The sequence below is a fragment of the Leptidea sinapis genome, chromosome 18, assembly GCF_905404315.1.
Source record: "Leptidea sinapis chromosome 18, ilLepSina1.1, whole genome shotgun sequence".
In the NCBI taxonomy this organism is placed as follows: Eukaryota; Metazoa; Arthropoda; class Insecta; order Lepidoptera; family Pieridae; genus Leptidea; species Leptidea sinapis.
Window position 1 is genome coordinate 164,999 of NC_066282.1, and position 27,655 is coordinate 192,653.

Below are 27,655 nucleotides of genomic sequence, written 5' to 3' on the forward strand. Positions count from 1 at the left end.
TATTTAATATATTAGAAAAACAATTATATTTCATAATTTAACAAAAACATGCACATAATAACAATAAAATACGTAAGTTTTTAAATTTTTCTTACCTGTTTACGTCGTCTGTCTTTAAAAAAGTTAATTTGCATACGAAGAGCATAAAAACATCTAAATATTTTTATAGATATTTTTTTTAATGGAATAGCAGGACATACGAGCGTATGGGTCACCTGGTGTTAAGTGATCACCGCCGCCCACATTCTCTTGCAACACTAGAGGAATCACAAGAGCGTTGTCGGCCTTTAAGGAAGGTGTACGCGCTTTTTTTGAAGGTATGGGTACCTTCAAAAAAAGCGCGTACTTTCCGTCGATTTGCGTCGTATCGTCCCGGAAACACCGCACAAGGAAGCTCATTCCACAGCTTTGTAGTACGTGCAAGAAAGCTCCTTGTAAACCGCACTGTGGAGGACCGCCATACATCCAGATAGTGGGGATGATATCTTAACTTGTGGCGTGTCGTGCGAAGGTGGAATTCGGCGACAGGAATCAGGTTCAACAGCTCTTGTGTCAATGTGGGCCGGCTTGAAGTATTGCCGTGCTCTATTGATGACGCCCAGCTTCTTCGAAGCCAATTTGGCTTTGCCCTCCAGATGGCCACGGAATTGGCAATCGCTCGAGATTTCGAGACCCAGTATTCCGATACTAGGCAAGGCTTTAAGGGAAGTGTTATCGAAGAGCGGTGATACGACAAATGGGGTTTTTTTAGTGGTAAACGCGCAAACTTGAGTCTTCTGGGGGTTAAATTGGACAAGTTTCAATTTACCCAATTCCGCGACCGCTATTTCACGCCGGTATTCTGTGCGAGTGTGGTAAGTAGCCCGGACGCGTCTGGCCCGATTGTGCTGACGTCAAAAGACGGTAGCGTGACTCTCCCACTTTCAATAAGCCCGTAGTCGCCTCTTACGACACTTGGGCGTGGGACTACCCTATTCTTTTTACACCCTGGGGAAGCACAGGACATTTTTGGTTATAGCAAAAAAATTATAGACTTACAATTTTTCAAACTTTGATACTGCAGAGATACATTGTCAAGAAAAGGGACAACCTACTTTATAAAAAACCTTTTATAAAGAGGATATAGATAACTGTCAGAATTGTCATTTTTGTCAATATGTTAGTGTTTAAATTATCTTTGAATATGTGACAAGAGTAAATATTTAGGGACCCATTAAATAGAAAAATAATATAACGATATATGGTTCTGTTCGTTGAAGGCTATATGAATTACAAAACATTCACCCATCATGCTTCAGTTACCAAAAATCAAGAAAGATCCAAAAGAGACGGCGCAGCTGTGCAAGTACGTGGCTATGTTAATGTTTGGTTGAAACTTGACGTACAAGCTGTATTGTGACGGACGCGGCTTTCTAAAAGCATAAAATAATATAAATATTTAGATATATAAGGTGCCAGTGGATCAGAAAACTTGGTATTAACTCTTGTGCGAGTTATGTTGAAAGTGCGTTTCAATTTATTTGTCGCAAAACCCGGAGTATTGAGAACATTTTCGTGCTCCTTCATTACACTAGCCGATATGAATAATTGTCGAACTCTTAGTACGCCGCATTCCTTATACAAATTGTCCGTACGGTGTCTTCGTGGCTTCCTGCACATGACTTTGAGAAAGGCTCGTTGAGCTCTCTTTATTATAAGATGTGATTTTGCAGCTCCTCCCCAGACTGTTATGCATACATAATGACTGATTGACATAGTGCAATATAAATTGATTTAAGCAATTGGCAATCAGCTGAGTTCCTGAGTAGGTATATGATATTCATGAGTTTTGTTCAGACTTAACACCTGCGCAAATATTACACCAAAACACCATCGCGGGAACATTGCCGTCACCCGCATCAGGCGCTTGAAGATTCTTCATACATCTGTCATGTAAACTGTCACTCTCAATCTGTACTCATGTCACTTGACCTACTATATTGTATAATTCACATCCTTTTTTGAATTATACTTATTTATTAAGTATCTGGGCATTTAATTTACACCATTCTATTCGCTAAAGATAGAACATGGTGGCCCATGAGGGGAAGGAAGAAGAATCCGCGAAATAATAACAATTAACACGTAAATACGACGAGACACCGGTTTGCGCGGCGATATAACGATCTTCAACATCACATCAAATCATTTCTGTGGATGGAGATGCAGTAGATATTTCTAAAATCACGGGCTGTATTGGAAAGCAGAAAAACAAAGAAGATTCGAGCAGTGAATCAGCTAAAGTTTCACATCGAGCAGTTACGAGTTCTTCCGCTAAGATAAGTGTCCTTCCTTAACTAATTCCTAAAAAACCTAATAACTAACAAAATAATATTCAAAATCGTTCGTCACTTGTGTAAATTAAGTGCTTTTAGACAAGTTTTCCCGACGATGCAACCGTATCGCCTAAACCTGCCACCAGAGGTCAGGGACTTACTCACGCAGAAGCACAGAGCCACTGGAGTTTACGATAGGTATCCGTCGGTCGAGAATAGGCGCCACCTCCGCTACCTACAGCGGGTGGTACGGGAACGTATCGTGGAACTCCGCGGCGAACGTTGGGACCGCTTGCTCGGCAACCTTAAGCCATCACATGTGGCTTTCTGGAAGCTGCCTCGCGCGTTCAAACAGGAGCCGCCCACTGTTATGCCTCCTTTGGATAGACCGGGACTGCAGCCGGCGCTCGATGACGATGAGAAGGCTGAATGCCTCGCCGGCAGTCTCGAGAGCCAGTGCTCTCCAAATGCAGCAGCCGACCCGACACACGTTGACGAAGTTGAACGTCGCTCCGCTCTGACCCGTTCAGGCGATGAAATAAAAAACCACCTCTTACGAAGAGGTGAAGCTAATTATTAAAGAGCTTCACTCCAAGAAGGCCCCGGGGCCCGACACTATAAACAATAGGGTTCTTAAAATCCTACCCTCGACTCTTATTACTTTATTGGTTACCATTTTTAATATTCTTTCGTCTAATAGCGCGTTCCCCGAACAATGGAGGGATTCCATTGTTATCGGTATGAAAACCTAATAAACCTAAAGCTAGTCCGAGAAGCTATAGGCCTATTAGCTTAATTAACTCGATCGGAAAACTTTACGAAAGATTAATTCTCGCGCGTCTTAATCATTACATCGCGGAGCTTAACCTGATACCCGACATACAGTTCGGATTCAGAACCGCTCACTCGTGTCCCCAGCAGGCTCACCGATTCACCGAGTACATTCTCATACGGCGTCAAGTTCACGCTACCACGGCAGCCGTGTTTTTCGAGGTCGCGAAGGCCTTCAACAAGGTATGGCACAACGGCTTAGTATTCAAGCTGTATCAACTGGGAGTGCCAGACAGGCTCGTGCACATTTTACGAGCCTACCTTACTGATCGCTCCTTCAAATATCGAGTAGAGGGCACCCTATCCTCACCCAGACCCATCAGGTCTGGCGTGCCACAGGGTTCAGTCCTCTCTCCCACTCTTTTCTTGCTCTTCACGAGCGACATTCCCAAGTTTCCGAGTGTCCAGCTCGCTCAGTACGCTGACGATTCGGCAGTCTACTTTGGCTCCGCTCTTTTGAAACGCTCAACCTTGAGCAAGAACATTAAAGTGCTTCAAGCCGCCGTCGATGAACTAGACAACTGGTTCAGAAAATGGCGGATTGAAATGAACCCCACCAAGAGTGCAGCGGTACTCTTCGGTAACGCGAATAGCATCCGCGCTAAAAAACGACCGACCGACGTTATTAAATTGTGTGAAACACCCATACCGTGGGTGAAGGATTACAAATACTTAGGAGTTTCGTTCAAAAGCAATATGAGAAAAACATATCGATACGGTATGCAATAGATCCCGATTTGTCCTCAGTCGCCTTTATCCACTTGTGTGTGGGCGAAGCAAACTTCCGCTCAAACACAAAGTGACGCTGTACAAAACCATCGTACGGCCCATACTGTCATACGCAAGCGTCGTGTTCGCGCACACCCGACCGAGTTACTTACGTCGTTTGCAAGTAGTTCAAAATAAATTCACGCGCATCGCAACCGAAGCCCCGTGGTTCAACCGAAACGTAGATCTTCACCGCGATCTAGAGCTTCCGACGATAGCTCAACACTTTAAAGAGATCTCGCGACGCTTCTTTGACAAGGCGCCTAACCATCCCAACATCTTGGTTAGGAAGGCATGTGGGTACACCCCCCTTCACCATAGTCTCAACCCAATAAGACGTCCCAGGCACGTCACGGTAGACCCTGATGACGACATCACCATCGCTAACGCGACACGCACACAAACACCGACACAGACACGCACACACCGCCTTCGCAGGCGTAGGCTCGGTCAACCGCCGCAAACCACTAGCACTCGTCACTCTGACGATGGTCAGCGGCCCGCAACCTAGATACATCACACATTCCTTTGATACCCGACGAGACGTTAGTCCTCGTCCTGTAAGCGTTTCACTCCACTCACACTCACTCACGTACTGACTGACGGACTGACATACACCACTTACACAATCATAAACACACTCCACAAACAGACATAAACACAAACATACATGTACACAAACATTTACACTACGTACATACATACAAACATACATACATACACTCATAAACACATACAAACACACTTACATACATTACACAAAACATCACCACACTCGCCGGCGAGTGTGTTCTTCTCATCTTTTCATCCTTCATCTTCATTTTCATTCTCTCTCCTTCCCACAAGCACACAGCCGGTCCGAGGTTCGAGTCTCCTTAGGAGTAGCCCCGCGACTGTCGTTGCGTAGTCTTTGCGGCCTCCACGGCCCATGTCCTATCGCTGTAAAAGCATGGCTAACAGCATAGAGGAGGTTTTAGTCGGTATGGGGTGTCCACTTACGCGGACACTCGAGTCCGACATATTACGCCCCGTTCCGGGGCGTAAATACGTAACTGTATTTCCTCCTCTCAAAAAAAAAGAAAGAATCAGTAGATTATTTAGGTGATAGCTACAATCTTGCGAAAAAAACGATTCATTAATTTAGAAAAACGGCTCAAACTCAATCCTTCACAACTGAATACGACCTGCTAACTAAAAATAAATCTTTAAGTAATAAAAGCAATATTTTAAGTTTGTCTCCGTTCTTAAATAATAAAATAATGCGAGTTGGAGGTCGGTTGGCTGCGGCTAATTATTATTCATATGAGATAAGGCACCCCATTTTACTTCATGCCTCGCACAGGTTAACAAGACTGCACTTTGAAAGAGAACACGTCAACAATATGCACGCAGGTCCTTTACTGTTTTTATCTATTGTGAGGGAAACAGTGTGGCCAGTAAACGGACGGACACCTCGCTTGGACTTCGCGGGACCGTTCACGATCGTAAATCGTAAGGGCCGTGGAAGTCGTTTAATAAAATGCTACATGTGTTTGTTCGTTTGTCTGCGTTATAAATGCATCCATCTCGAAGCTGTGAGTGATTTAACTAAGGATGCATTCATAATGACACTTCGGCGTTTTGTAGCGCGCAGAGGCAGACCAACGGAAATATTTTGTGATAACAGAACTAACTTCGTAGCAGCCGCAAGGGAGTTAGGATCATTTATCAAGCAAAATCAAAACCCTCTATTTCATTTTGCAAGTCAGAATTATATCCAGTTTAAGTTTATTCCGGCTTACTCTCCTCATTTTGGTGGTATATGGGAAGCCGGCGTTAATTCGGCAAAATTCCACTTAAAACGTGTCGTTGGGAATAACCTGTTAGGAAAAATGATAGGAATAAAAACACTGCGATGAGATTACACTTGATTTTAATACTATGAGCGATAACAAACAAGACAAGTACGTACATTACCGATGACCATTAGCAGAGAACAGGAAGTTAAAGGGCTGACGTCTATTTGACATTACATATGTCACACTGAGCACAGACAAAATAAACTTTTAGGTTGCGTTTACATTTAAGCAATAGCTTCAACACTGGCCCTTAAACGCAAGCTAAACATAAACTACAACTTAACAAAGTTACATTCTAACTTAGTTCAGTTAAAACACAAACATTATAAGTTAACCTATGAACTTGTTAGCAACTGACTTGTGAAATAATTATGCTTTTCTTTACAAAGTGCTTTAGTTAATATGTCTGCTAACATATTTGCAGTTGACAAGTATTTTATTTCAACAACACCTTTATTAACAATTTCTTTAATAAAATGATGACGTATATCAATGTGCTTTGTTCTGGAATGAAATACAAAACTTTTACATAACTTAATAGCAGATTGATTGTCATTATAAATCGTGATTTTAGCCATGGTACCAAAAACTTCAAATAAAAATTTTCTAATAAATAAAGCTTCCTTACATGTGTCTGACAACGCCATGTACTCTGCTTCAGTGCTTGACAGAGCAACAGTGCGCTGCTTGCGGCTCTCCCAAGCAACAACGGACTTGCCCACGGTAAAAATGAAGCCAGTAAACGATTTACGGTCGATGTTGTCTGACGCCCAGTCAGCATCTGCGTAGGCTGAAATGTTCAAACCTGATTTGGAAAATACAAGGTTAAAATTAATTGTACCTTTCAAATAACGTAGTATTCTTTTGGCAGCTTTCCAGTGAGTTTCGCCGAAACAATCATTGAATTGACTGAGGTAGCTAACTGCATGACTGATGTCAGGTCTGGTGCAAACTGCCACATACATCAAAGAACCAATCAAACCTCTGTAGTCGTAGGTCTCGTACTGCTTGGGTTCTTTGGTAAGTTTAAGACCTGTCTCCATGGGTGTTGCAGCTGGTTTGCAGTCCTCCATGCGAAACTTTTTCAGTACCTTCTGGATGTAGTTCGACTGATTTAGGTAAATTTTGTTATCTTCCCTCATCAGCTTCATGCCAAGTACATGCTGAGCTGGCCCTAGATCAGTGATTTCGAATTCCTCCTGTAGTTCCTTCTTTATTTTATCCTTTCCTTGAAAATCTGGTGATGAAAATACAATCAAGTCGTCCACATACAACGCTATGATCATCATTGATCCATTTTCACACTTAAAGAATACGCATGGCTCAGAAGTCAAGCGGCAGAACTTTAATTTGTCACAGAGCACCTTAGTAATTTTATCGTACCAAGACTTGGAAGCTTGTTTAAGGCCGTACACAGCCTTGTCGAGCTTATATACCATATCTTCGCTCCCTTTAACCTTGAAACACTCTGGTTGCTCCATGTATACTGTTTCCTCAAGATCTCCATTGAGAAAAGCAGTTTTCACATCAAGATGTTCCAAATCCAAGTTGTATTCTGCTGCTAGAGCAAGAAGCATTCTTATTGTGGAGTACCTTACTACAGGTGAAAAAGTATCCTGGTAATCTATACCATATTTCTGGGTATAACCTTTGGCAACCAAACGAGCTTTAAATTTTATGAGCTCACCATTAGCACCATATTTCCTTTTAAAAATCCATTTACATTGAACGGGCTTATGGCCAGGTTTACGTTTTGTCAAAGTCCAACATTTGTTCTTAATGAATGAATTATACTCATCTGTCATTGCCCTCCGCCAACTGTCTGAATCCGGTCCCTTCAGTGCTTCGGTTGCAGTCTGCGGATCATCAGGGTAACCATCAGCCAGTGCCACAAAATTAGCAATTAGGCAGGACCCATCAGCTTCTTCGTAGGAGGTGTCTTCCTGCTCTGCTTGAGCCAGCGTGTCATCTCCTGGAACGTAAGTATAATCCAAACAGTTCTCCGTTTCAGAACTTGTGTTATCGCTCTCAGAATCATACAGTGTGATCATGCTGATCCTCTGTTCCTCTCTCTGTGATAATCTCATGTCATCAGATTGATCAGAACTCACAGTGGATGATTCTGATTGCTGAATTTCATTAGAAATCAGACTGTTGATGTCAACAATAGGATGTTGCTTGAAACTATCATCATGTGACATGTCTTTGTTCCAAAATTTATTTTCTATGAACACAACATTGCGAGAATTGACACAGTTTCTGTGGTTCTCAGTATCTATTAGTCGGTAGCCTTTCGACTCTTCATTGTATCCCACAAAAATATATGGTTTGCTTTTAGGATCAAGTTTCCTCCTATTCTTTACCATAGAATAAGCTACACAACCAAAAATTCTTAAATGGTTTAGATTTACCTTCTTGTTTGTCCACTTCTCCTCGGGGGTTTCACCAGGAACGGCCTTGGTAGGACTGCGGTTCTTTAAGTAGACTGCTGTGTTCACTGCCTCTGCCCAGAATTTCTTTTCCAGTCCAGCGTCACGCAGCATGCATCTAACCTTCTCCATCACCGTCCTATTGGCCCGTTCCGCGACGCCATTTTGTTGTGGGCAGTCGGGGATGGTCTTCTGGTGTTTGATCCCGCAGGTCTTTAGGTATTCCTTAAATTTAGAACTCATATATTCTCCGCCTCTATCACTTCTAAGAACTTTTAACTTCTTCCCAGTTTCATTCTCCACAAGGGCTTTGAATTTTTTGAAATTAGCAAAAGTTTCATTTTTTGATTTCAAAAAATAGACAAACTGCTTTCTTGTGTAGTCATCGATGAAACTAAGTATGTACCTAGCACCACTTATAGAGGGAACCTGTATGGGACCACATAAGTCTGTATGTATTAAACCCAGCACTTCTGTCGCTCTACTACTTGATTTCTTAGGAAAAGGGAGTCTACTTTGCTTTCCTTCAACACAAGACACACATTGCTGAAAATCAGAAGTATTAAAATGAACGCCAATTGCCATACCTTTTTGCAAAAGTTGCATACTTCTTAGATTAAGGTGACCGAGCCGCTTGTGCCACACTTCCTGGGATTTCAAGTCTGCCGCAGCTGATGCCATCATACTGCACTCCTGTTCCTCTGCAGTACAAACGCTATCAGACACAGTATCTAGCTGATAGACACCATTGACATGGGTACCTGTAGCTAAAATCTCGTTATTATCATAGATAGTACATGATGTACTATCAAAAGTAACAATATAACCTTTTTTGGTCATGGCACTGACTGACAACAAATTAGTACTTAAATTAGGAACATAATAAGTATCACTTATTGTCCTTACACAGTCTTTCAGCTGCACTTTTACTTGACCTAACCCCGCAGTGGATAGCTTTGCACCGTTTGCAATGCACACATCCACTGTTTTTTTCGGATCACATCCTACCATCACTTTTGCACTGTTACACATATGATTAGTGGCTCCGGAATCAATGTACCACTTGTTACTATTCACATTCACAGAGAGAGCCGTCACAAGCGCCTTGTTTTTAACAGGAACCTTCTTCTGCGAGCTCCTCGGTGGATGCCTCGTTCCCAGGCTGCTACTGTAGTTGCTTGCAGTTGCAATCTTTCTCTCCGGACAGTTCCGAGAAAGGTGTCCTTTGCCGTTGCACTTAAAACATTTGAATTGTTTCTGTGTGTGTGTGGTGACTAAGGCTGTACCACCTTCGTTCTTGTCTTCACGCCTTTGTACCTCTTGTAATAGTTTAGAGGAGATGGTATCGGTCGTCAACTTGGAACTAGAATTCTCAATTGCCATGATGAGCGGGTCGTAGTCTTCTGTGAGTCCACTCAACATTATCACTGCAACAAATTCATCATCCAGAGGTGATTCTATTTCCTCCAGTTGGTGAGAAATCTCCTTAATTTTGTGTAGGTATGACTCCATCGAGGGATTTTCACTCAACTTGGTGCTGAAAAGACTCCGCAGCAGGCCCAATCTTCTGCTCAGACCACGTCCTTCATAAGCCTTTTTCAGTATGTTCCACGCCTCAAACGCGGTTTTGGCAGAACGGATGTACGGTATTACCGTCGGTGCCACAGAGAGCGCGATCCTCGCCAACGCTTTCTCACCTTTATTTTTGTCGCTTTCGTTATTGGTTTCAACGAAGTCCCACAATTCCTCGTGAATTAATAGCATGCGCATAGTAAACTTCCAAGTGGAGTAGTTTTCTGCCCCTTTTAGTTTCTCCATACCTTGTGCAAGCGGGGACGCCATGTTGTTCACCGAAGCAACGAAGTAACGCGTGCGTGATGAAAAATTGGTACGCGTAATCTCGCCGAAATAAATATTTTTTCCTATTCTCCCAACCACGCTATGCTACCATGTTAGGAAAAATGATAGGAATAAAAACACTGCGATGAGATTACACTTGATTTTAATACTATGAGCGATAACAAACAAGACAAGTACGTACATTACCGATGACCATTAGCAGAGAACAGGAAGTTAAAGGGCTGACGTCTATTTGACATTACATATGTCACACTGAGCACAGACAAAATAAACTTTTAGGTTGCGTTTACATTTAAGCAATAGCTTCAACATAACCAACTCTCTTTTGAGGAACTTAATACTTTGTTTACACAAGTGGAGGCGATTTTGAACAGCCGTCCCTTGTGCTACTTATCATCTTCTCTTAATGACCTCCTTTCCCTTTCCCCAGGACACTTCCTTATCGGGAGACGTTAACTGCTCCACCGTCGCAACATCTGGGTGACTCTAAGGAAAGTAAAATTAAACGCTATGAACGCTTAGAAAAAATGCAGCAACACTTCTGGCAAAGGTGGCAGCGTGAATATCTGTCTGAGATGCAGCAGAGAACACAATGGAAAAGCAGTACATCAAAAGGTGGATTTTCGGTGCTCCTGAAGCGATAGTCGCTCTCAACATTTTTAATTCGATTTAAGTGGCTAGAGTCAAAGATTTTGCTTGAATTGTGTCTAAAGTGAAGCCTTAATAGTAAAAATAGTGCGTTATAATTAGTTCAATGCAAAAATCGTGGATTTATCTCAGTTTTAAAGTAATTAATGTTCGCAAGTGAGTAAATAATAGCGAGGGTACTTCTAAATTGTACGTTTCGTTATTGATACCAAAGACTATTGTGTACAATACTTTCTGACAATAATTTGTCATAAGCCACATGCAATTGAATTTTTCATTCCGACATCCAAGTCACGGTTAGCTCAATCGTTTAGTTGTAACACTTTGATACCCGGAGTACGGCGATCGAGCCACCGGAATCTTGATTTTTTTTTTGTTTTTTATTCTATTTTCTTTTTCATTTCATTTATTTGAGCAACTTTACTAGCAGCATGGATAGCTCAAATATAACTATTCGAAAGAAGAATCCCGTCGGAAATGATTCCCAAGGTACGGATGACACCTACTTCGAAACTATTGATGATACGAATCAACTTTCTCGCGAAGTTTATCTTTTAAGGCAAGAAGTCACTGAGTTAAAGGATCGTCTTGACAAGGTTGTGTCTGTATTAGCAACTCTTGGAAACAAGCTTGATGTGTACACCTCGCGAATAATAGACAATAGCATCGCAAACATAAATTTTGCACGACAGAATTTTGACAGTGTTATTGAGCAGCCACAATGTGAGCCTAGCGCTGCCACGGTTGTTCACTCTGTAAATCTTAAAAAGAACAGGAAACGTCGCGAATCTTATCATGGTAAAGCTTGCAGCAAAGTTCAGCATCTGCCACTAAAACCTTCTCATTGTCCATCGACCAATAAGGCTAATGCAAAAGTATCGCAACCAGCAGTACATGACTCGAATGTTCCAGCGGCTTCCTGTAACGACCCTGATGATGACCAGTGGATAGAAGTTGCAAGGAAAAGTCGTCGACCAGCTTCGTTATGCGGTACTGCCGGTCCAGCTAGTACAAATCTCAAAGCAGTGGAGCCTCGTAAATACATGCACTTGTGGAACATGGAGTCGTGTGTTGAAGATGTAAGAGAGTATCTTCGTCAGCTTTGCCCCACCGGTACTTGTACAGTACAGGAATTGAACCCAAGAGGAGATTATAAGTCCTACAAGATTGGTATACCTGTGGCAGCTTATGAGGTATGTTTTTCAGCTGAAGCCTGGCCCATAAACGCCAGAATTAAGGCTTGGGTTACCCACCAGAAGGCAACAATCAATGACGCTACCAAGGTTCCTGTTACTAGAGGCAAGAAACAGCCCTTTCGTTCAGCGTAGTCGTCATAAAACCGTTAAAATCTTCTATCAGAACGTCCGCGGTCTGAAAACGAAATTGCGTATGTGGCGGAATAATTTAGCAATGAATGATTGTGATATTGTAGCCGCTACGGAAACATTTCTTGATGCCTCTGTGGAGACTTCTGAGCTTGAATGTGCAAATTGGAGTATTCTACGCAGAGATAGAGACACGCCATGTGGTGGTGTGGCGCTTGCTGCCCGTTCTGAGGGGCAAACTTTTTCAGGTGTTGCTGCTTCAGATGCTTTCGCCAACTTTTTTTCAAGCACATTTTTGCCAGATGTACCTGTACTCGATACAGATGAAGCTTATGGCTTCGATAGAACGTATGACAGCAATTATGTAAACATCTTTCATATTACACCTGATGATGTCATAGGTGGAATCAACAAGTTGAAGCAGAGCAGTCCCGTAGGACCGGATTGTATTCCTCCTGCAGTTCTAAAGCTGGCAAAAAAGAACTTTTGTATGCCTCTTTGTCATATTTTCAATCTTGCCCTGTAATCGGGAGAATATCCGTCAAAATGGAAGTTGTCGAGAGTTACCCCAGTACCGAAAAGCTCTGATAAATCGAAAGTTGAAGAGTACCGTCCTATTGCAGTGTTGTCTTCGCCCGCAAAGGTATTTGAAAGCATTATTCACAACTACATATACGCGCAAGTGGACAAATACATTTGTGGCGAGCAGCATGGTTTTAGACCGAAAAGATCTGTAGACACTAACTTGTTGTCACTAGTTGATTTTATCTCGGAAAAACTGGATCGTGGTTCTCAGGTTGACGTGCTCTACTTTGACTTCCAGAAAGCATTTGACAGGGTCAATAATGACATATTGTTGCAAAAACTTAGCGCTATTGGCTTTGCACCGAGACTTCTCCGACTTATCGCAGACTACTTGCGTGACCGTCAACAATATGTCCGGCTTGGTCTGTTCGAATCCAATCATTACCACACGCGATCTGGGGTTAGTCAGGGATCGATACTGGGGCCTCTTCTGTTTCTTTTAATGATAAATGATCTTCCAGATGTGCTTGGTAATTCTCGGTGTCTCCTGTATGCTGATGACCTGAAACTCTTCAAAGAAATCAAATCTGACTCAGATTGCATGGCACTCCAAAATGATGTGCAAGCTGTGTTCCAGTGGAGCTTGAGGAACCGTATGGCATTTAATACGTCCAAATGCTTTGCCATGACTTTCGGTCGAAAGTGGTGCCCAATAGAGTTTGATTATAGAATTGGTGGTGATTCGATATCTCGACCAGAAACTATCAAAGACCTGGGTGTCACATTCGATCGAAAATTAACCTTCCATGATCGTATTACCACTCTGGCCAAGGAATCCTATAGAATTTTAGGCTTTGTTTTGAGGAATTCTGGGGATTTCACATCTGAACCAGTCATAAAGCTTTTATTCGGTGCTTTAGTGCGCAGCAAGCTAGAAACAGCTATGTGTGTGTGGAATCCGCATGAAAGTACTTATGTACTCCTTCTCGAAAAGGTGCAAAAAGCTTTTCTTAGGTACCTTTACAAACGTACGCATGGATACTACCCCTATATGTATCCCACAAAATTTCTTCTGGGTACATTAGGCTACAACACCCTCGAGGTTAGGCGAAAACGACAGCAGCTCACAGTTATGTGCAGAGTTCTCAGAGGTGATATAGATGCGCCGAGTTTGCATGTTGAGCTATGTAGAATCTTTGTACCGGACAATTACTGTTCGAGGCGCAAGCATAGATTGTTCTCAAGTCCGACACATCGTACTGTGGCTCGCACCAACTCACCTATACCGAGGTCTCTCTCTGCTCTCAACGCTCTTCTCGAAGCCAACCCTGCATGTGATTTATTTGCGGATGGATGGCAGACGATTTTAACAGAGTGCTTGCGTTTTTGTGAGAGGAATGGATGAACGGTATTTGGATGTTAATTAATTGTTAGTTATTTACAGTAAACTTTGTATTTATTAACTATTATTTGTGTAATATGTCTAGTTTGTAATTAATTCTTACTTTAATATTGTAATTGGCTTACGCCGTTTTATTAAAGTATAAATAAATAAATAAATAAATAAATCAAAGCTGGACATAGGAGATATTGGCAGATGACAATGCTCCTCCACTCTCTTGGAAGCTCGGGAGAGTACTACGCCTCATCATGGGAGCTGATGGAACAGCAAGAGTGGCAGACATCACCACTAATAAAGGCTGTGTGCGCCGATCTATAGAAAGGCTGTGCAAGCTGCCGACAGTTCAAGGTTGAAAGTGATCTTTCAACGGCCGGGAGGATGTTCAGACTTAACGCCTACGCAAATATTACGCCAAAACACCATCGCGGGAACATTGCCGTCACCCGCATCAGGCGCTTGAAGATTCTTCATACATCTGTCATGTAATCTGTCACTCTCAATCTGTACTCATGTCACTTGACTTACTATCATTGTACAATTCACATCCTTTTTTGAATTATATGAATTTATTAAGTATCTGGGCATTTAATTTACACCATTTTATCCGCTAAAGACAGAACAGTTTTCTAAATCTTTCAGATAAGGATAAGATGTGCGGCAACTCCTCAGTATTTTTGGACAAAAGCATGGTCCTTCTGCTGCTTTATCACATCTATGTATTTGTTTGAATTCGCAGTCTGTCGGAGCACTAGGTTTTTTTTTATGTGGAACGACAGGTAATTCGTTTTCTCGGGGTTAAGAATCAGGAGGTTATTATCTAAGCAGTAAGCTATTACGGAGAAGCCTTTTTCTGACATGTGTTTGCTTCTTCCCATGACTTACCTTTATATAATAAAACGGTGTCGTCAGCATAACAAGCGATATCCGCGTTTTCAATGTTCAATTTAAGCAGGGACCTTATATAAATTTGAAAACAGGGCTGGGCCTAAGATAGACCTTTTCGGAACACCCACTGTGACCTCTTGCAGTTCACTAATGAGTTTGCCTATACGCAGACACTGTTTCCTGCCAGTTAGATAACTAGCTGACCACTTCAAATATTATTAATGGTCTGTCCAGGTGTCGGCCAATTTGCAAGAGCAGGAGACGGAAGTGGAAGGGTCAGACCCAGAACTCGTCTGCGGAACTGGTGCTGGAGCGTCAGCCGCAGCCAGAATGCTTCCGGAGATGGCCGACGGTACGAGCACTCCTCACATCATAACAATATAGTAACGGATTATTAGAAGCTCGCGGTAGGCCTGATGGTTGCGCAGACATTCGATCGCCTTTCGATTTCTAAACATCCAATAAGCCTGTGAGAGCTAAATTGCTCAAAAGATCCGCTAAAAGAACAAACATAAACTTATCCACATTTGTGTCATGACCTAAATGCAAAGAGTCGTATCCACTGACATACAATAAACAACTAGACTCATAATCAAGCTCAAAAATGTTCTGAAACAAAACCTCAGAGTCTTTTAGGCAGAGTTATAATTCAGTTGTGTTTTCACCACGCTTTGAATACAACGCCACGCAATCACAGTGTCCAAATAAAAGCATATCATTCAAATTTAAAAAAAATTACAAAAAAACAACCGATTTTAAAAACACTGTTCCAATACAATAGATTATGCACTAAAAAGTATAAGAATAATAATTGCGTATTTTTATAGAATCTAATTAATTAATCTAATTCTAATAACAATTATTGTTATGTACATGTATGTAGTGGAGCACACTAAAAGTTTTGCACTTCTAGCTAATAGGAACTTTTTGAATTTCGTATGTTATATTTTTTAAAACATTGCTACCTTCTTAGTAATAAAAATAAAACAATAGGCGGGAGGGAAATCATTTTTCAATTATTATGTGATAAAATCACACATCAAGTCGAAAAGATTTGAGAGCGATGATTTTTTATGATTTTAAAAGTTCGCTCTCTCCGGAAAACTGTGCCGCTCGTCTTCAAAATGCTTTTGGGAGAGAAGCACCAAGCAAGGGCTTGAACACCGTGAGGCGATGGTTTGCTGAATTTGAGAGAGGTCGTGTTTCTTTTCATGACGAATTTCGTGAAAAGCGGCCTTCCAACTGCCGTTAACGAAAATAATGTGGCTACTGTTAGGCGGCTAATTGAAGAAAACTCGCAGATTACCTATGAGACAGTTCGAGGACTATTTTGGATTGGTATGAGCCAAAATCAGAAAATTTTACACGGAGAATTGAAAGTTTGGGACTTGTCGTTGGATCCCTCATGAACTGACAGCGGAGCAGAAGCGGGCTCCCGTGGAATGGTGCTCACATTTGCAAATGAAGTACGACAACGGACATTCTAATGCTGTTTATGGCATTGTCACAGGAGACGAAATGTAGATTTATTGTTTTGAACCCGAAAAAATAGCAATCTTGTGAATGGGTGTTTGAAAATGAGAACAGGCCAACAAATGTGAGGTAGGCAAGAAACGTTGGTAAAAATATGATCGCATTTTTTTCTCAGATGCGGGCCGATTTATGCCGAGTGGTATTCTACCATTTGTTTACCCAGGGTGTCAAAAAAAGTTCGCAAAAGACGACCAAAAAGCCGCGTTCTTCTACATCATGTTTTTAGTAAAAATTTTGAAAAACTTTTGCTTCAACAGCTACAAATGCATTTTTGTAAATTAATGAACAAAAATCAGTTTGGTTTCACTAGGGGCTTATCAACAATTAATGCGGGTACTAGACTCACTGAGCACATCTTTGACGCCTGGGAAGAGTCACAGAATGCATTGGGCATTTTTTGTGATTTGTCAAAAGCATTTGACTGCGTCCACCATGAAACTTTACTCCTAAAACTAAAACATTATGGAGTGAAAAATAGAGCCCTAAATCTGTTAAAATCATATTTAAGCGAAAGAGTTCAGATAGTCCATGTAAATGGCAAACGGTCTTCGGTAAACCTGTGGGAATAGGTATTCCACAACGTTCTATTCTCGGTCCTTTCTTGTTTGTTATATATATTGACGATCTAACGTTTGTGGTAGATGATAGCCATGAGATTGTATTGTTTGCTGATGATACTTCACTTATTTTTAAAGTGAAGCGACGTGCGGATATTGATGACGAGGTAATCAATGCACTCTCAAAGATAGTGCGTTGGTTTGAGACGAATAATCTGCACTTAAACAGTAAAAAAACAAAGTGTTTACGGTTCATTACACCAAACACAGTGGAGGTACAAACCAACGTACTTATAAATGACCAGAGATTGGAACTTGTGGACACTACGGTCTTCTTGGGTATCACGTTAGATAAAAAGCTTCAGTGGGGTCCACATATTACCCATCTAGCAGATAGACTCAGTTCTGCGGCATATGCAGTTAGAAAGATTAGAGAGCACACGAATGTTGCGACCGCTAGATTAGTGTACTTTAGTTATTTTCACAGCATCATGACGTACGGTAAATTACTATGGGGTCATGCTGCTGACATTGATATAGTGTTTGCACTGCAAAAGAGAGCTGTTCGTGCTATATATCAGCTTGGTTATAGACAGTCTCTCAAAGAAAAATTTAAAGAAATATATATTATGACTGTTTATTGTCAGTACATTTATGAAAATTTAATATATGTTCACAATGAAAATTTAATATATGTCACCTTTTTGCTCTTAATAGTGATTTTCATTATTATAACACTAGAAATAAGGGATTGCTTGTAACTAATTCTAGTAGGCTTCATAAGATACATAATAGCTTTAAGAGAAAATGTATACACTTCTACAATAAAGTCCCAGCCACTGTTCAGGCATTATCTATAAATAAATTTAAATGTTTTATAAAAAATGGCTCTGTCGTAAATCCTATTACTCCACTGCTGAATATCTAAATGATCGGACAGCCTGGGACTAGATTGTGATTATTTTATAGCGACTGTACAATATTGTATATTTTTATTGAAAAGGGCGCAAAAGAAAGAATGCTGGGAGAGTTTCTTGCGCCGCTTCTTCTCTCTCAGAGCGCCATTTGTTTCCGAAGCGGTAGTAGTATCTAGTAGTATAAGAAATGACATCAAAAAGAATTCTAAAGGAATCAATTTTGAGAAAATAAATGCCTTTTATGCCTTCATGTAGTCATTTTTAGCTTCCAAAAAAGTACCACTCGTCAGCCATCCTGCACATAGCCCCGACGTAGCACTCTGAGATTTCTATATTTTCCGTAATTTTCTGAGGTTTTACTTTTACTAATTCCGAAGAGGCAGTGATGGCGTTCAATCAGCACGTAGAAAACATGCCTTCAGATCTGTGGTCCTCCTGTTTTATAAAACGGATCATTCGCATGAAAAAATGTTTAAAATGTAAAGAAGAGTATTTTGAAACGAAATAAGTTTAATATTTTAGTTATAACATGTTGTTTTTTCAAGTTACGCAAAACGTTTAATGTCAGCTACGTACAAAACTACCTTGGCTGACACCGACTAAATAACAATAATCGTTGCTAGAATTATTAGATTAATCAATTAGATTGTATACAAATTCGAAATTATTTTTATACTTTTAGTGCATAATATATCTATTGTTTTGGAACAGTGTTTTTGAAGTCGGTTTTTTTATTTTATTTTTTATTTAGTAGTAACTTTTGCAATTCAGCAATTAACGTAAGCGCATTGCAAATTGATTAAAGTCATTTTTTTTGCGCCCTTACAAAGGGAAAGGGCTACTATTCGGGATAACTATAAATAAATAAATAAATAACGACGTGGAGGTGGTGAATGCTCATGCATACCAACACAGCCTAAGTCTGTGTTGGTTATGTGGGACTTACATAAAAACCTAGGTGCCTACCCACTAAACACCACCTGAGGTTGGCTTTGTGCCCTCTAAGCCTTCATCGAAGGCGACATTCTCTTGGGGAGAGAGAGGCGCAAGCGGCACTCCCTATGGAGTATCCGCTGAGGTATAGCACAGAAGGTGCTATCTAATTGGGACAGTACATCCATACTGTAAGTCGTTAAGGAGTTCCACTGATCATCATATTCGACTAGGACAATTACTTGACCATAACGACGTTACGGTAGGTGACTCAAATATCCGGATAGCATAAAAATTATTCGGCCGAGTATCGTTAATTTGCTCCTAAAAATTGAAAAGTCCCGTTACTTTGTCATGGATTCCATAATTTAGAACCTAACCAAACTACGTGTAAAGTATATCCTTTGCAATAAAAATAGAATTTTTAATATAGGTTGCCGCGATATTGAGTTATTCGTAAATTTGTCGCGCACATTCTTGTAGTAAATTTTAAACTTTTCTGGTTTTCTCATGGTTGCCATTGTCAGATCTAGACCGAATTAGACTGGGAATGGGAAGCACCAACTTTCAAATAAAGAAACATTTATCAAAATCGGTTCACCCAGTCGAACGTTATGAGGTAACAAACATAAAATAAAACATACTGACGAAAGGCGATTGTCGAGTACCTCCTCCTTTTTGAAGTCGGTTAAAAAAAATTGGTGTCGTATCTCAGGTAGGTGAAGTGACACTTTAAAATAATGAACAAACTAAAACAAAATACATTGCCGACATTTGAAAGAAAGAAAGAAGAAAGAAAGAAACAATTTATTTCAACACACACACAACTAACCAAATGAAGTAACTAAAAAATATAAAAACGTGTGGTGTTAAAAAAGGAGCCACTCAGCATGTGTTTCAACACAAGTGTGTTGTAACGCTGATCTTGTGTGACCCCCGCGTGACACATGGACCTCAAGGGACCTCACCTTACATTTCGCACACGTACACAATAGACTTTTAACATTACTGCCGCGACATAAGTTAATCCGAGGATAATGATTATTTTAATGTTGTCTGTATAAGTTCAAATCAAATCAAATCAAAATATTCTATTGCAAGTCACATTTTACAGTAGGATGGTTGGTACATTAATGGGTAGACAATATGTGACGCCCTGCAAGGGCACGGCAACGTAATACATAAAATAAATAAGTCTTATACATTTTATACATTCTTATACTATATTGTAACTAATTTTCACACTTGTAATTAAAAAATTCGGGTAAATCGTAAAAGCATTTTGAAATTAATTTTTTTTTAAGATGTCTTTTAAATAGAGAAGGCTTCTCTTTATTTTTAATTTCGTTTGGGATGTGATTATAAATTTTTATTGCCATGTGGTGAGGGCTCGATGACACTAATGACATACTTGTTTGGGGGATTTTTAATTTGTTTAAATTTCTATTATTTCGCTTGTTATTTGGTAGTGTTGAGTATAAGTCCGAATGTTTTTTAACAAATTTACATGCTTCTAGGATGTAAATTGAAGTAAGAGTTAAAATTTTGTGTTTAATAAAATATGGTCTACATGAATCCATCTGCTGAATATTTTCTAAAATTCTGATACATTTTTTCTGTTGAATAAATATATCTTTTATTTCACTACAGTTTCCCCATATTAATATTCCATATGATAATCTAGAATGTGCACATGCATAATAAGCAGCAAGGGCAGATTTGAAATCTGTTACGCATTTTAGTTGGTAAAGAGCTAAGCTAAGTTAATGTATGCGTATATAAAAGGCCAGAGGAGGAGTACGCCAGGAGTCCAGTTTATAGTACGCCAATGTCGTTTATTGTAAAGAACTGAAAAAAATTTGTTACAGCGAGTGTATCCAAACAGTCCGTGCCCTCTGTTCGCCAAGTCCCGGCGCGTCACCGTCAAGGAGAGGGACCACATCCCGGAGGCGCGGGTCGTACGCATCTGTGAGGCGGTACTGGACGATACCGTTGATACCACTTACCTGGAGTACGCGGAGTTAGCTAAACAACTCGGTTTGTAGATTAATAATAGGTAAGAATTTTACCAATCACGTAGTGGTGTATGTATATCTAGAGCTCTCTAAGGTGTACTGTATCCTATTTAATAATAGAGGATGAGCTTTACAATGATATACCGTTGATACCACTTACCTGGAGTACGCGGAGTTAGCTAAACAACTCGGTTTGTAGATTAATAATAGGTAAGAATTTTACCAATCACGTAGTGGTGTATGTATATCTAGAGCTCTCTAAGGTGTACTGTATCCTATTTAATAATAGAGGATGAGCTTTACAATGGCTTGAAAACCTGAAGGATCGTTATCAATGCTTAGTAATTGAGTACCTCTTTGTTTTCTTCAAAAAGTAAGTTATGGCGTCTCTCAAGGCAGTATTTTAGGCCCATTGATATTTAATATAATATTATACACCGTGTGTGTTTGCACGTTCCAGTGAACAAACCTCATTTTTAATGTTACTCTGTGAGAAACGTTTGAACCTGAATAGCTTATGATCCCGATCACCTAGAAGCCCAAACTCAACGGTGTATCCATCGTTTCCATTTCCAACGCCGACTTTGTGCTTTATATACACCAATAATGCAGATGACGCTGTTGTTTTAATTAAATAAAATATTGGGAAGATGCGTATTTAAAAGCTAACGAGAGACGAGTGGCTGGTGGATAGATCCTGATCCATGCACCAGCCACTCGTCTCGAACTCCTGATGTAGTGCGTGTGCGCCAGCCAGCTGGACTTATACTCCCAAAGTAGACCTTATCATCAAGTTGATTAGACACAGGTCCATGGAGAATGGGGAGCGAACGGAATGAAATCTAGCCAGTTAAAACTATGGAAATTCATCGGTCCATAAAAAACCCCAAAATGGGACCTGGAGGGGGGAAACCAAAAGGTTTTATTTAACCGGTTCTTTGGAGAACTTCGATTTAAATAGTTTTGTTGGTATTCCGACATGGGAACAGGCGAAATATAACTGGCCCTGTGAAAATCATGGATTTTATAGACTGATGCCACAAACACTTAGTGACTGCCCTTGAGATTTTATATCGACATTGCAAATGCTAGCCGCAGTGAATTTAAAAACACCGTTGGATAGTTGACTACATCATAAAAAGGTATTTATCTTCTCAAAATTGATTCCATTAGAATTCTTTACTACTACTAACTACCGCTTTGGAATCAAATGGTGCTCTGAGAGAGAAGAAGTAGGCGCAAGAAACTTCCAGCATCATTGTTTTGCGCTCTTTTTAATGAAGTATGCAATATTGAACTGTCATTGTTATTGCTATAAAATAATCATAATCTAGTCCCAGGATGTCGGTTAGATAAACAAAAACAACATGAAGTGGGGACTCTGGTTGTAAGCGCGAGAGGAAGAAACAAGTTTTCCTTTAATATTTTATTTCACTTCTAATAAAAGTGTGCCGGCCGGCTTTGTGAACCATTTATTTGGGTAATCAAACGAAGTGGATCAATAAACTAAATAATTGTGTGGTTTTGTAAGCTGAAGAATCCCTGGTATGTACTATATTGTGTAAGTTTATTATAAAGTACACGTACGAGCTTTGTCAATAGGAACTGGTCAGGATCTTATTAATCCAGCGAACTAAACACAACTACAAAATACTATACTAAATCATTTAACATTTGTTACTTCGACTCGGACGGGCATCGGAGTTTCGAGACCTGTCCAGTTTTGTTTGAATTTGCTCGTCATACGGAATTTACTTTGCTTAATTGGTTAAAGCTCTCATAAATTACTCCTCACCGCATATATTATTCAAATTCAAATATTTTTATTCAAAACAGGATTTAAAATCACTTATTGAACGTCAAAATCTACCACCCATTCAAAAGAGACTGCCTCAGACCTGAGAAGAATGGGTGCAAGGAACTCGGCGGGCTTTTTTTTTAATATAAAATATGGATTACAATGTAATATCGTACAATAAACATTTATAATTAAAGAGCCTGAGGGTGTTCGCTTTATTCCCAGTCCGTGGTGTCATTAAGAAAATCGTTTATGATATAATAACCTTTCCCACACAAACGTTTTTTAACAATTCTTTTAAATTTCGTAACACATTTGTTTTGTACATTTTCTGGGATCATATTGTAGAAGCATATACATCGCCCAAAAAAAGACTTGCTAACTCGACCCAACCGAGTAGTAGGAATAACAAGTTTATGTTTGTTCCTCGTGTTAACATTATGAATGTCACAGTTTCTAGAAAATTCCTCAATGTGCTTATGAACATACAAAACATTATCGAAAATGTATTGAGAAGCAACAGTCAAAATGTTTATTTCTTTAAATTTTTCTCTTAATGATTCTTTAGGACCTAGGTTATAAATCGCGCGAATAGCCCTCTTCTGCAGCACAAAGATAGTATTAATATCGGCCGCACTGCCCCATAACAATATACCATAGGACATGATACTATGAAAATAACTAAAGTATACTAATCTCGCCGTATCTATGTCAGTTAACCGTCTAATTTTCTTAACCGCATATGCTGCAGAACTAAGCCTATTCGCCAATCCTTCAATATGGGGGCCCCACTGCAATTTGGAATCAAGAGTTATGCCAAGAAATATAGCAGATTCCAATGGTTTTACCACCTCTCCATTTAATAAAATATTCGCATCTACATTTTTGACATTTGGCGTTGTGAATTTAATATATTTGGTTTTATGATTATTTAACAATAAGTTATTGGCGCTAAACCAGTACACGATGTCAGATAGAGCATTGTTTACTTCATCATACAAAACTTGGCTTCGTTTCACTTTGAATATAAGTGAAGTGTCATCCGCAAACAATACCACCTTGTGTTTTTTTTTCTATATAAATTAGGTAGATTATTTATATAAATTAGGAAGAGGAAGGGTCCAAGAATAGACCCTTGTGGTACCCCCATACCGAGAGGAGTCCCAGGAGATCTCCTGCCATTCACCTCGACCGTCTGAATCCTATTATTGAAATGTGAGATCAGAAGATCGAGTGCAGATCCTCTTATACCATAGTGGCATAGCTTCCTAACCAGCGTTGAATGCTGAACACAATCAAAAGCCTTAGATAAATCACAGAAGATACCAAGTGCATTCTGTGATTCCTCCCAGGCCTCAAAAATATTCCTGATGAGTTCAACACCTGCATCCGTAGTCGAGCGTCCCCTAGTAAAGCCAAATTGCTTTATATGAAGTAACTTATAAGTGTTAAAGTGAGTAAGCATTTGGCTTAAAATAATTTTTTCAAAAATTTTACTAAGGGTCGGCAACACCGAAACAGGGCGATAGTTATTCGGGTCAGAAGTGAGTCCTGATTTAAATATTGGTGTAATTTTACTATACTTCAGAAGGTCAGGAAACACGCCATGTTCAATACAGCTTTTAAAAACTAGTGCTAGATATGGTGCTATGACGTCAATATCAGAACTTATTATTTTTACAGATATGCCCCATATATCAGCAGTTTTTTTAATTTCTAGGGATCTGAAAGTTTTAATTATTTCTGCTGGGCTAACAACACTGAATTTGAAATTTTGTTTACATTCCTTAACATTTTCCAAAAGAAGTGACTCGGCAACACTGGTGGAGGAGACAAGTGTGCTTGAGATGGAAACTGGAATGTCAGAAAAAAAATTCTCAAAAGCAGAAGCTATTTCCTGCTCAGAGTGGATTTTTGTATTGTTTATTATTAGATTATATTCAAACTTGCAGTCTTTCGCTCTTCCAGATTCCCAGTTAATAACTTTCCAAGTCATTTTTATTTTATTTGAAGCATTTTTAAGTATTTCTCTAATATGCATTGACTTAGCAATAGTACATACTTTCTTAAATAATTTTGAATATTTTTTCACATATACAAGGAAAGATACATCATGATTACATGATGATCTCTCACTATATAGTTCATATAACCGTTGTCTGCTCCTACGAATACCAGCTGTTGCCCAGTTGTTAAATGACAAGAGACCACCCGAGTTGACTGTCTTTGAAGTAAATATAGAAGCAAACTCTGTTTTAATTATTTTGAATAACTTACCATACATCTCATTTGGAGTACTGTTATAATTCAAATACAAGTTTGAGAGTTTTTCAGAAACATTGCCTCTATGTTACTCCATTCGCCTATTGTTTACCGGAACAAACATAAACTTTTTAGTTGAAGTACATTTGTTTCCCTCAATATAAAAAAGAGGCTAATTGACCAAAGTGGTCTGAGCTCAGTTTACTAATTATTGATTGAGAAATAGGTTTATAATTAGTAAAAATATTATCAATACAGCTTTTAGAGGTGCTGGTTAGTCTAATAGGTTCTAAGAAAATATTTGATAAATTATATGATTTAAACAAAGATTAGAATCTAATACTTGTGGTGGATTTTTGTAATAAGTTAATATTAAAGTCACCACAAATCATAATATATTTCTTAGATTCTGATAATTTTGATAGAACCTCCTCCAATACACTCTCAAATAACTCATATAATGCATGGGGGGGTCTGTATATGCTTACAATAATGGCACACTCAAGCTCTGCACAGGCTATTTCAATGGTACGTTCAACAGAGAGGCCCACAATATCTTTACGGTCTTTGAATTTAAATGATTTACTTATAAGTATAAGAGAGCCGCCACGTGTTGCCTTTTCTCTGCTAAACACACTTGCTACCCGATGACCACTGGAGTTAAAAATGAGCTCATATTTTCTAAGCCAGTGTTTAGTAAGACATAAGATATCAATATTTTCATGGTTCATTAGTAACTCCAGTTCCAGTTCTTTATCTAACAATCCTTGCATATTTTGGTGCATCAGGTTTATAACTTTACAAAATCAAAATCAAAACGTTTATTGAACTCATAATATTGATTTACAATGGCTTAAGTTCAGTCATACACTAAATTTCATAATAATAAATAAACAATATCAAACAGATAAAATTAAAATCAAACAAATCAAATAAGTAATATAAATAACATCAAACAATTAAAATCACACTTTAAGTAGATCAATTCAATTCCAGGCTGCTTTATCATTGAAATAATCTTGGATATTGTAATAGCCTTTGCTGCTTAATTTACTTTTTGTGTAGGCTTTGAATTTATTTATAGACATATTTGCTATATGTTCGGGGAGTTTATTATAGAAGCGAACCCACTGACACCTAAAGGAATTACTGACTTTATGGAGTCTTGTGGCAGGCATGACAAGTCTACCCCTATTTCTAGTATTAATACTATGTAAGTCACTTAGTTTTGTGAACTTATTTTTATTCTTTTGTACAAACATCAAATTCTCGTAAATGTATTGTGAGGCCACTGTCATAATACCTATTTCTTTAAACTTATTCTTTAACGAAATTCTAGATCCCATGTTATAAATGGCTCTAACGGCTCTCTTCTGCAGCACAAATATCGTATCGATCTCAGCAGCATTACCCCATAAAAGGATACCATAGCTCATAATGCTGTGGAAGTAACTAAAATATACTATTCTGGCCGTATCTATGTCAGTCAGTTCTCTTATCTTCTTAACCGCATATGCTGCAGAGCTTAATCTGTTTGCTAAGGCAGATATATGGTCACCCCACTGAAGCTTCTCATCTAGAGTTATACCCAAGAACACTGTCTTATTTACAAGATCCAACATTTCTCCATTTAATTTAATATGTGTGTTAATCTTTTTTACATTTGGTAATATGAATTTTAAGCATTTCGTTTTCTTACCATTCAAAAGAAGATTGTTTACTTTGAACCATTGTTCTACCTTAGAAATAGCATTATTTACATGTTCAATAGTAGTTGCATGTCGATTAACTTTAAATAATAGTGATGTATCATCCGCAAACAATACTATATCATGTGTGTTCTTTATAAGATAGGGTAGGTCATTGATATAAACTAAAAACAGAAATGGTCCGAGAATTGAACCCTGCGGGACACCCATTCCTAACACGGAGCCTGAAGACCTTACACTATTAACTTCAACATACTGTATCCTGTTATTCAAATATGAGATTAATAAATTTAATGCACTTCCTCTTATGCCATAGTGTTGCAATTTCCTGATTAGAATTTCATGTTGGACGCAATCAAACGCTTTGGAAAGGTCGCAAAAGATTCCTAAAGAATCTTGTGAATCCTCCCAAGCACTAAAAATATGTTCCATTAATGCAACACCTGCGTCAACAGTTGAACGTCCCCGAGTGAATCCAAATTGTTTATCATGTATAATTTTATTTATGTTAAAATGAGCGCGTAGTTGACACAGTATTAGTTTTTCAAATATTATTAGAGGGATCTGATGAGCAACCCGACTTGAATAAAGGTATTATTTTGCTATGCTTCATGAGGTCTGGAAATGTGCCACAGTCTATACATTTGTTAAATATTAGGGCTAGATCAGGCGCTATTATATCAATCAGAGAGCCTATTACTTTAACAGATATACCCCAGAGGTCAGCTGTCTTTTTAACATTAATCTCTTTAAATGACTTTATGATATCCGAGATATTAACATACTTAAATTGGAAATTATTTGAACATTTAGTAACATTTGTAGAAAGTAATGATATTGCCCTGGTTGGACATAAGTTTAAATGTTTAGTGGTAGATATTGGAACATTGGTAAAGAAATTTTCAAAAGCTCTAGCAACATCTAAGTTTGATTTTACAATTACATTATTAATATTTAGATTAAACTCAGAGTTTTGATCTTTTGTTTTACCAGTTTCATTATTAATAATTTTCCAAGTAGTTTTGATTTTATCGTTAGAATGTCTTATTTTATTTCTTAAGTATAAAGATTTTGCTGCTTGACAAACATGTTTAAATGTTTTTGA

The 27,655-nt window shown here is 39.0% G+C and overlaps 1 protein-coding gene across 1 annotated transcript in view; it reads left to right on the plus strand.

Moving 5' to 3' along the window:
• The first annotated feature begins 1,184 nt into the window (after positions 1-1,184).
• LOC126969651 (uncharacterized) overlaps positions 1,185-27,655 on the plus strand; it is a 66,938-nt gene continuing 40,467 nt past the window's right edge. The window contains exons 1-3 of the mRNA XM_050815218.1: positions 1,185-1,345; positions 15,061-15,178; positions 20,635-20,803. Coding sequence (XP_050671175.1) covers positions 1,290-1,345; positions 15,061-15,178; positions 20,635-20,803 — 343 coding nt within the window. The 5' untranslated portion in view covers positions 1,185-1,289. The remainder of the gene's footprint in view (positions 1,346-15,060; positions 15,179-20,634; positions 20,804-27,655) is intronic.